We start from the raw sequence: 10,726 nt of genomic DNA, 5'->3' as shown, positions 1-10,726 counted from the left end.
AAGCAAGGAAACATGCAGGTTCAACAGAATCCTATATTAACCAACATCATCAATTTAACACAACTACTGTCTATGAAGCGTCAGTCCATGCACCGCAACCGTCCTAAAATGTGTTAGTTAACACCAAGCTACCACACCGAGTGTTAGATAGCGTCCAGCGCACAGGTTGTTAGATGCAGAGGGCGCAGTCGCTTGCTGGCCCGTCTGCGGCTTACTTGTCCTTGGTCTGCATGAACTTGATGAGGTCCACCACACGGTTGGAGTAGCCCCACTCGTTGTCGTACCTGCCGGGCAACAAATATCAATCATTAGATGATGCATCGTTCAATACTGAACCAATCCAATTGCAAGCACTTATAATGCTCATCAGGATTAACGCTTTTAACAAAATTACTGGATATCGCTATGCCTACAAACATCCCTCACACGTCCCAAACCTAGCTCCGGCCGGTCTGATCCGACTACTCCATCGACTCACCAAGAGATGAGCTTCACGAACGTGCCGCTCAGCTGGATGCAGGCCTTGGCGTCAAAGATGCTCGAGTGGGAGTCGCCGAGGAAGTCCTGAGACACCACCTCGTCCTCGGTGTAGCCCAGGATGCCTTTCAGCGGTCCCTCTGCGGCCGCGCGGATCTTGGCCTTGATGTCGTCCATGGTGGCCTCCTGGCCGAGCCGGCACGTCAGGTCCACCACCGAGACGTCCGGCGTGGGCACACGGAACGCCATGCCGGTCAGCTTGCCGTTCAGGTCGGGGATCACCTTGCCGACGGCCTTGGCGGCGCCGGTGGCCGCCGGGATGATGTTCTGGCCAGCGCCGCGGCCGTCACGCCAGCTCTGCCGACGGAACGGGGGACACAGTGAGACGGGGTGGAGAGAAACCAGTCCAGACCTCTGCACACACCGTCATCAGCAGTGAAGGATTCAGCTGAAATTTTGTGGAAGCATATCATGCAAAGAACACAGCAATATCAACGGGGATGCCTCTTTACGCACACATCACGCCACAAAAAAGCAGACTGCGTCCCACCTTTCCGCTGGGTCCGTCCACCGTCTTCTGGGTGGCCGTGGTCGAGTGCACGGTGGTCATCAGGCCCTCCACGATGGTGAAGTTGTCGTGGATCACCTTGGCCAGCGGTGCCAGGCAGTTGGTCGTGCACGAGGCGTTCGAGACCACCTTCATGTCGGGCTTGTAGGCGTCCAGGTTGACGCCGACGACGAACATGGGCGCGTCGGCCGAGGGCGCCGAGATGACCACCTTTTTGGCGCCGCCCTCCAGGTGCGCGCTGGCCTTCTCGACGGTGGTGAACACGCCGGTGGACTCGACCACGTACTCGGCACCCGCCTTCGACCACGGAATCTCCGTCGGCTTCATCTCGTTGAACACGGCGATGCGCATTCCTGTCGGGATTGGACGAGTCACGTGCCTGCTGCGATTGCAGAATCACAGCGGGTACTATCGATACATATTGCATAACTCTCCCTACAGTAATGCCGCCGATTTCAACGCAATGCTCAAGTTTATCATACACGACTCCTTTGGGAACAGAAGTTCACATGACGGAAACAGTGCGCGGACGCTTACCGTTCACGACGAGGTACTCGCCGTCGATCTTGACCTCTCCCTTGAAGCGGCTGTGGGTGGAGTCGTACTTGAACATGTAGATCATGTAGTCCAGAGTGATGAACGGATCGTTGATGGCAACGACCTGCAGCATACGATACAACGCGTCAGACAACCGAAACCAACTGTTAACTTCAAGAAGTCACACGAGGAAGGCATTCCTCCCTCGGAAGTTAAAGCTCTTACATAAGTGACCTTCTGAATAATTCCACGGAACAGTGCGGACGCCCGAGTTCATCTCGGGGGATTCTGTGAGCGAAAAGGATTTACTTCTCTGGAGCATGCAGTGCACGTCTTATGGACAGCACACATCAAACTTCGCAAACCCTCGGCGACTGGTGCACGTAACGAATTCATGACGAGCTCTCTCAGCAGAAGACACTTGTGATGGAGCCAGGACCACAGCCCGATATGCGAGCTTAGTAGTATGGACTCTAGTCACTCATGCCAACGTCGTATTTTACCGCGTGTTCTGCAGGACCGCGCCTGGACCGTCTCGGCAAACACGCATCGTTCCGCGCCACCACACCTGTACCGCGCCGCTCAGACCACGCTCGAACGATACTGACCCCAGCCGCTCGGGCGGCCGCCGGGCCCGGCCGGTCAAGGTCGTGCAAGGTCACGGCTACGCCAGGGCGCAGGGCCCGGGACACAACACCGCGAACACAGTTACATTTCTCGACTTTTCGAGGACAGCGAAATCTTGTGAACATCACATGCTTGTACGTTGACTAATACAGGCATGCAGCTTTGCAGTGGTATCGTGGTAATCGTAACTTAGAATGGCTGATAAAAAGAAAATACACAACATGCAGGTCGCTGCGCTTCGCTGTCAATCGTCCAAGTGTTTTAACTGTGTTTTATCTCGTAAAACAGAAGCAACTATAAATTTTCCTTTATAGCAACTACAAATTTTATAGCAGCAACTATAAAGCTATAAAAATTCAAACAAAGGCTACACGTCTTAATTCGTTGGTTTTCGCATAATTGTTTCCGCATTCATCTGTCTTATTACGGAGCGAGCGAAGCGAGCGTAGTCTTTCCTTAGATTAACGGAAATTTCTGAGTATGAGCGGCCAGCCGACCGGCCGGCCGGCCGTGGTCACGATTCTGCGACGCTTATATCTCAGCAACCACTTGACCGATTTACATGGGGTAATTTTTGAGGGTAGCTTCATTCCTTCTACCAAGTATTGGACTATTCCCGATGCATGTGGGTGACCCCTTATGCACGTGCCACGTGCAAAACGAAGAGGTGTCAGTTTTGTAATTGTTGCAATATCTCGGTAACTACTTGGCCGATTGCGCTGAAAGTTAGCATGTAGGTAGGCAGAGGCACCCACTAGGCAATGCATATCCATGTGCCAGAGTTGGGGTGCGTGCACGTGCGCACGTGCAGGGGTCGATTCCAGATCTCGAGAATGGTTGGACCGATGGCGCTCAAATTTGGTACACAGTTAGGGACCGGTTAGTAGGGTGCCGTGCACAAGTCAGCTGGAGGTACCCCGTCGAAACTTCGCACGTGCAAAGCTCACCCTCTCGCTCGCTCCGTTAGTCGCCCCAAAAGGCGTTATACTGGTACTAATGCCTGAGAGCAACTTAGTTTGATAGTTTGACCGCAACACTGCAAATTGCGATTCACATAGGTAAGAGTGCTATTCTGGCTAATTATCCTCGGTCGGCGTCGCACAAAATTTCAGCTATAAGCGTGAGTCATCTAACTGCGTTGTGATCACGCTGAACCGTCGTGAAACCTTCGAGAAAATGGCCCAGAACCAGTAGGTACAAGCAGTCCTACACACCATCAAAACTCCAAACGACGCCAGCTGTGTAAGCAAAACACCGTTTTGTATATGGGCGGCACGCGACCCGGCTGACAGCCGCGGCACACCCAACGGTCAGGCACACTTGGAGCGCGAACCTGGGGACCCGGACAGAGGCCAGCAGTGACCGCGGGCGGCGCCCGGCCTCAGTATACGGCAGCCGGACTCCCTGGGGATCGCTGAGGGAGCGCCTCCCCCTCCCACACTCCCCGGCCCCCGCTCCGCCCGGCCCGCTGTCCCAGTCGGACACGGCGCCGTCCCGGCCCCCCTCTAAGTACAGTCACACGTCAGCCCCGTGGACCGGTGAGCGTCGTGCGCAGCCAGAGCTGTGGCGTAGCGAATCATCCGCGGCGCAGTTGAGGCTGGTCGGGACAAGGGCCGCCGCCGGCTGCACAAGGTCGGGTCATTAGTTAGAGTAGGCGTTGGCGGTCACTGCCAGTCGGCGTCAGTGGAACGCACTGGCCAGGAGCGGGGCCTCGTTTGGACAGGCCACGTGCCCGCTCACCATAAACCCACACGGATGTGCAGTGCTGCGCCGTGATCTGCTGAATGATTACACAAAGAAGACGGACTGCGTATGTGCATTGTCATGTGCCATGGAATGAAGGTGATTAGCAATCTCTAGTTGCTGCATGTCCCGCAGGACTTTTTCTGTGCAAAAAAAGAAAGCATCGATTTTTTTGCGGGGGGGGGGGGGGACATCGTCATATTCCATTTATTTAACATGTTCTATTTTTCCCAGCACTGTAATATTCGTATATAGTATATACGACAAATGAATACTTCAGAAATGCGCTTGCACCTGAATCAATGCCGAGAAGCGACTTAGTGACGCACTGCTTTTCGAGAATAAATTCCCAAAATATTTACAACTAAAGCTAGAGCTTTGGTTCACTTGGTTTCAGCGTTTCAGCCAATTCAAAGTATATCTATAGAACCTGAACTGGGGGTTAATTGCTACATTATTTTTGCCCATGCATTATGTCGTTACGATTGAGGTACGTATTTCAATCAAGCAGTGCTGCTATGAGCAGTACTTAGCTCGACTATGAACAATTCGCATGCAAAATTTCAGTCTTCAAAATAAGTGAATTGGATATTTCACCGGACAACTGTTGAGGGATGCCCAACTCCAGCCCCAGGATAGCCCCACTTACCTGAGCACCCTTTTCGACAGCCACCCTCAGCACCAGGCGGCCGATACGCCCAAAGCCGTTGATTCCGATCTTAGACATGGTGAACGGTTCTGAGCCCTGGAAATAGAAGACACGGACCAGGTTACCTTACGAAACGCAGGCCACTTGGGACGGAAGCCGCTTCGCAGGCATACCTACTAGTACGAGCTTTCTGCTAAGTGCTCACCTTGGGCGCAACAATATGAGCTCTTAAACAATCAGAATGTTTTCCAGATGACATTTTCAACGATCGGTCATTTCTACTGATAACAAAACAAATAAAAACAAAACAAAATCCACGGCACACCGTTACAGCAGATATGCAGTATGCACATTACACATTCTCAATCAAGCAGCGACAGCCAAAGCCAGTCTGCATCGAAGTAGGGCCGTGCTCTCCGATGGATCCGACAGCCACGTGCCGGTAAAAAGGTCATTTACGATCACTGATGTAACCAGGATGCATCTATCAGTTCTGACGGCGGACGCAATGATGGCATTAGTCGGCATCCGGAGCGGGGGCGCCCGGCTGGCCGGTCGCCCCAGACAAAGCATACCGCGCGGCACCCTCTCACAAGGTCAGATCATCCCCTCAACATGCCGCACTTCCGAAAGTGTGCGTTTCGTTCCTAACACATGACGCTGATTCGATGGCCGATGGTTTTAGGAAGCGATTTCTTAATAACCGTAGTATGTGCTGAGTTTGACCTACGTCCTACAGTGGCATCACATGTTGCATATAACTGCATGCATATCCGTCGCGCGATGCATGATACCACAATTCATTAATGGTAGTACCTATTACAAATCACGACGATATGCTGATGCTGGAAGGTCACTGGTGCTAATGGGCGGGTGTCCACTGCATGAAAATAAACACTAGGTCCGTCAGAATGTCAGACTCTGGAAATTATACTGAGGTCACAAGTTGTCTCTGCAGGATGTCAAGAATTTAATGCGTCGTGGAGAAAACGCGGGCTGGTGCAATTGTCTGACTCCAATGTCAGCCAGGCGGACCACTTTATAGTCATTTGATCTTATGGACCGTCCACAGTCATCACGACACGGCATTTATGTAGCCGGTGCGAATGTTTCAAAGCCCCGCCGTCACACTATTGAGTAAATAAACTGCGGTCTGGCCGTGGGCTGGCCGGACGAGCCGCAGCGCGCCGTTCTGTGCTCTGAGCCGCGTGCCAAGCCGACCCGGCGCCGGGACGGAGGCGGGGCAGTGGCGACGCAACTGGCATCACGCGCCGACCGCAGCCGCCGCGGCCGCTTGCCACACGGCCGGCGGCCGCCCAGCCGACGCGACGCAGCGCCGCCGTCCAAACAAGACGGACTCGGTGGCAGTGGGCCGTTTGGCCAGCGGTCGGCCGGTCCGACCAGGCGCCGGTGATCAGCGGACGTGTCATGTGGTGGCCGACGGCGGCGGCGGCGCTCGTGCTGGCCTGTGCCGCCACCTGCCACCTGGAGGGCGACGAGCAGCCGCCGGTGACCCACTGCGAGCCGCGCCCGGCCGGGCCCGTCTCCAGTCACCTGGTGGTCGAGGAGGGCCAGCTGGCCACTATGAGCTGCCGCATGGACTCGCGCCGCAGCAGCACCGCCTGGGTGCGAGTGGACCTGCCGCGGCCGCGCCAGATCGCCATGACCGTCAACTCGTTTGTGCACGTGAGCGAGGCGCACTACCACCTGATGAACGCCACCCGACCGTCCCCGCACTGGGTGCTGGCCATACCGCGCACCCGCGTCACCGACTCGGGCCTGTACCAGTGCAGTGCCATCTACGAGACGCCTGAGGCTCCCGAACACCCGAACCGGCAGCTGGTGCGGCTGACGGTGCTCTCTCCACAGCGGGTGGTCATCAGCGGTCCGCGGCGGCGGCACGCGCACGGCGGCCGGCCGCTGCAGCTCAGCTGCGTGGCCAACACCACCGACCGGCCGCCGACGTGGACCCGAGACGGTGAGCCCGTGTCGGAGGCCGCCGACGGCCGCGCCAGCGTCGACAGCGGCCCGCTCTGCAGCCTGCTGACGGTACGCAACGCGACCGCCGCCGACTCTGGCAACTACAGCTGCCAGCTGGCCGGCCTGCGCAGTGACACTGTTTACGTAGACGTACTCAACGCCACCACAGTCACAGAGGACGAAAGACAACTGAAAAACTCAGTAGCCGCACTGAGAAACTGTGCGTATCAAGTGATATTATATATCAGTATTGCAAGTGTCGTGTGTTTGATGCGTATTTATTATGTTTGAAGTAAACCGAGCGATTCCTCACTGTGGTAAGCCGACACATTATGCTCATCAGTTTTTGCTGCATAACATATCATACTCAGAATTAGACAGAGCTATGCGTAACTACCTTCGTCGCTGTTGAATTGATTGTTTACCAATTATGCCTGGGTCAGCTATTCAATATGAAAATGCATGACATTCCCAATACAACACTTTGTTTATTATGTTAAGTTTAACGCAAGCTTAACTAAACCGCATCGTCTGAAATTTCGCCTGCACGCTGCAATTTACACCTATATTGACATCATAACGCCGGAGCTGGCAGATACCCTGAGAATTCGAACATATCGAACGATAGTTTAATTGAAATGATTATATCGTTCGAGTTAAACGTCCACACAAAACTACTACCGATGTCTAATTGTGACATTTAATAGAACATATTGCCATACTTTGAAACCAAGATAGGAAACAATCCGTCAGATTAAATATGGATATTTACATTATGTCATCAGTCATGCATAATAAAACTTAAGAGTGACTTTGATTAATAGACACTGAGGCTGCTGGTAGACCTAGACAGTGCTGTAGGTAAAACACAAGATTGGGACCACAATGAGGTTAGTACATACCCACCAACGTCCAACACATCAGTCGTAATGCATGTGTTCTGTGGTAGCTAATTGGTATATCTGTTAATATTACGTTTTTCATTATTATTAATAAGTTATTTTGACTCAAGTATGCGGGGGGGGGGACTGGCATTTTACGACTTGAGAACAAACAAGGCATGTTGTATATCTGTAGAACACCCCGCAACACGATTTATTGTTTAGGTGATGCGCAACGTCGCATCAGTCCTGACACATTTATGCATGTCTAATAATAAAACAAATTCACTATCTATAACTAATTTGAGCATGGACGTACTCACCGGAGTTAATGAAAAGACAGATGTCGATCGTGCTTAGACGATTGAACGATGCTTGAAGATTAGTTTCACACTATTGTGTATCGCACTGCTAACAAAAGAACGATATAACTGTAATTGAATAGTTATTGGAATATTTATTATTAAGATTATGTAACTTACTTCACAACAGACGCTATTTTTTACTTTTCACTTTGCACTTTTCAGACGTCACCGCTGATTCAAGTCTTATTTTTTAACGAAAATAATCAGCGTCGCTCGTGATTGTTTGGTCTCATGCACTCCCACACAAGAACCATCTGTTCAATCTATTTTTTACAAAGCGAGCGAAGCGAGCGTAGTCTTTCCTTATTACGAGCGAGCGAGCGCAGCGAGCGAAGTGAGTCTTTTCAATATAACGGAAAAATCTCAGTATGAGCGGCCCGGCCCGGCCCGGCCCGGCCTGTAACGCTTTTGAGAGGCTTATATCTCAGCAACCACTGGACCGATTGGCCTGCGGTCTTTTTTGTTGGGTAGCCCCATCCCTTCTACCCCGTAATTGACTACTTTTGATGCATCTCAGTGACCGTCGTGGCACGTGCCACGTGAAAAGTCAAGGGTGTTCAAGCTGTTTTGCAAAAGTAGTGATTTTGAGAGGCTCATATCTCAGCAGCCGCTTGGGCGATTGACTTGCGGTAATTTTTGTAGGGTAGCAGCATCCCTTCTACCCAAAATAGGATACTCTCGATGTATGTGGGTCACCCCCAGTGCACGTGCAAAATACAACAATAAGAGGTGCCAAATTTGTTCCCATTTCAGTAACTCGGTAATTACTGGGGCGATTTCGCTGAAACTTGGCATACAGGTAGGCACCCACCAGGCAATGCATTCCCATGTGTTGCGGTTAGAGTGCTACTGCACGTGCGCACGTGCAGGGGGCGTTTCCAGATCTCGAGAACGGCTGGGCCGATTGCGCTCAAATTTGGTACACGGTTGGGGACCAGTTAGTAGGGTGCCGTGCAAAAGTCATTTTGGACCCCGTTTGCACGTGCGCACGTGCAAAATGCCGCTTCCAGATCTCAGGAACGGCTGGGCCGATTGCGTTTAAATTTGGCACACCGCTAGCGACCGGTTAGAAGGGTGCTTTGCACAAGCCCATTGGAAGCACCCTCTCGCCCTTCCGCACGTGCAGGGCTCACTACCTCGCTCGCTCGTTCTTCGCCCAAAAGGCGTTTTACTGGCGTAGTCTTTCCTTATATTAGATTAACGGAAATTTCTGAGTATGAGCGGCCGGCCGGCCGGCCGTGGTCACGATTCTGCGACGCTTATATCTCAGCAACCACTTGACCGATTTACATGCGGTAATTTTTGTAAGGTATTGCTGAGCGTATAGGAAGGCCTTAAATTAATTATTGTTCATTTGTTTTAAACTAAGACTAAAGCTAATGTTTAAAAATTGAGGTTTTTTGCCCGACGTTTCGCGTTTATTGCTTATTCATGGGCTATGCTAAAACATGATTAATTTATTAATTAATGATTAATAATAATTAATTTAAGGCCTTCCTATACGCTCAGCAACACTTGTCAATTTATATACTTAATTTTGTAAGGTAGTTTCATTCCTTCTTCCAAGCATTGGACTATTCCCGATGCATGTGGATTGTGGGTGGCCCCTTATGCACGTGCCACGTGCAAAACGAAGAGGTGTCAGTTTTGTAATTGTTGCAATATCTCGGTAACTACTTGGCCGATTGCGCTGAAAGTTGGCATGTAGGTAGGCACCCACTAGGCAATGCATATCCATGTGCCAGAATTGGGGTGCTGCTGCACGTGCGCACGTGCAGGGGTCGATTCCAGATCTCGAGAACGGCTGGACCGATGGCGCTCAAATTTGGCACATGGTTAGGGACCGGTTAGTAGGGTTCCGTGCAAAAGTCAGTTGGGACCCATTTTGCACGTGCGCACGTGCAGGGTGCCGCTTCCAGATCTCGAGAACGGCTGGGCCGATTGTGCTCAAATTTGGCACATCGCTAGAGACCGGTTAGTAGGGTGCCGTGCACAAGTCAGCTGGAGGTACCCCGTCGAAATTTCGCACGTACAAGGCTCACCCTCTCGCTCGCTCCGTTAGTCGCCCCAAAAGGCGTTATACTCTTCATTTGCTCTTCATTGCTTTAAGGCCACACCTCGAATATGCTATATGAATCAGTGAATTATCCTTATTGTCCAATTTTGGCCACATGACTCACCGATTTCAGCTGTAGTTGGTTGAAACTTGAAAATTAATATTTACCGAACATTGACGGATTTTGGCTTTGCTAGAGTCCGTAACCCGTCAAACCACGACCTCTCGAGCATACTGGAACAAACATGTTTTAAACATGTTGTTCACAAGGCAGTTGACAAAAGGCATAAAAGAGGCTAGACTACACAGAAAGTGGTTGAAAGTGTTGGCTTATCAACTCGAATCGCTCGTTTACAACTCAAGTTTCTTGAGCACCTATTCATCGGCTTCAAGTTTTAGGGCAGGGGCGGGCATCTTGCAATAAAGCGACAAAGAATCATTCAAGAATGATGCACATTTTGTAATGGAGCACACAATATAACTTTTTCACTTCACGTTCACGGTTCAGTCATGAAATGACAATGAGGAATAGCTGTGAAGGTGCATAATTAAAATTGTGAACACCGTATACGGTCTTCGGTGTAATTCATCCGTGCTCCGGACGACTATTATTCGTAGAAAACTGACAAAAGCGTCGCAGCTCGTATAGTGATAGCTGAGTGAGTGGGCGGGCGTCGGGCACTAATTCATCGTGCAGGCAGTGGTAAATCATCTGCTCAACGTTACTTTAGGCTCAATTCAGCATAAGGGCATACACTGACACAAGCCAAGTTCACTAATAATAAACTTGAAACTAACGACTCGAAATATACAAGCATATGCTGTAACAGTAAACTTACACAG

At 51.2% G+C, this 10,726-nt stretch overlaps 1 protein-coding gene across 3 annotated transcripts; it reads right to left on the bottom strand.

Moving 5' to 3' along the window:
* Positions 1–19: 19 nt before the first annotated feature.
* On the bottom strand, positions 20–10,720 carry LOC122375609 (glyceraldehyde-3-phosphate dehydrogenase 2-like). Of its 3 annotated transcripts, none has more exons than XM_043355114.1 (6): positions 10,696–10,720; positions 4,602–4,697; positions 1,583–1,706; positions 1,028–1,398; positions 479–834; positions 20–284 (listed from the first exon to the last, which is right to left on the bottom strand). In XM_043355114.1, exons 1-6 carry the CDS (start codon positions 10,699–10,701, stop codon positions 212–214), a joined length of 1,026 nt encoding a protein of 341 aa, XP_043211049.1. In that variant the 5' UTR covers positions 10,702–10,720; the 3' UTR covers positions 20–211. The 3 variants fall into 3 exon arrangements, with proteins under 3 accessions (XP_043211049.1, XP_043211051.1, XP_043211050.1); XM_043355116.1 differs by lacking the exon at positions 10,696–10,720 and adding an exon at positions 10,008–10,125; XM_043355115.1 differs by lacking the exon at positions 10,696–10,720 and adding an exon at positions 7,786–8,118.
* Positions 10,721–10,726: the final 6 nt, after the last annotated feature.

The sequence above is a fragment of the Amphibalanus amphitrite genome, unplaced genomic scaffold (assembly GCF_019059575.1).
Source record: "Amphibalanus amphitrite isolate SeventyFive unplaced genomic scaffold, NRLGWU_Aamphi_draft 001881F_arrow, whole genome shotgun sequence".
Lineage (NCBI taxonomy): Eukaryota > Metazoa > Arthropoda > Thecostraca > Balanomorpha > Balanidae > Amphibalanus > Amphibalanus amphitrite.
Note: the sequence above shows the minus strand (reverse complement) of the source record. Positions and strands in the feature narration are given on the sequence as shown.

Excerpts from the sequence above, each read along its gene's own strand:
- LOC122375609 (XM_043355114.1), bottom strand. Across the intron at positions 1,707-4,601 it reads CTGTCGAAAAGGGTGCTCAG|GTCGTTGCCATCAACGATCC; the intron begins GTAAGTGGGGCT and ends CGTATGCTGCAG. Across the intron at positions 835-1,027 it reads TGGACGGACCCAGCGGAAAG|AGCTGGCGTGACGGCCGCGG; the intron begins GTGGGACGCAGT and ends TTCCGTCGGCAG.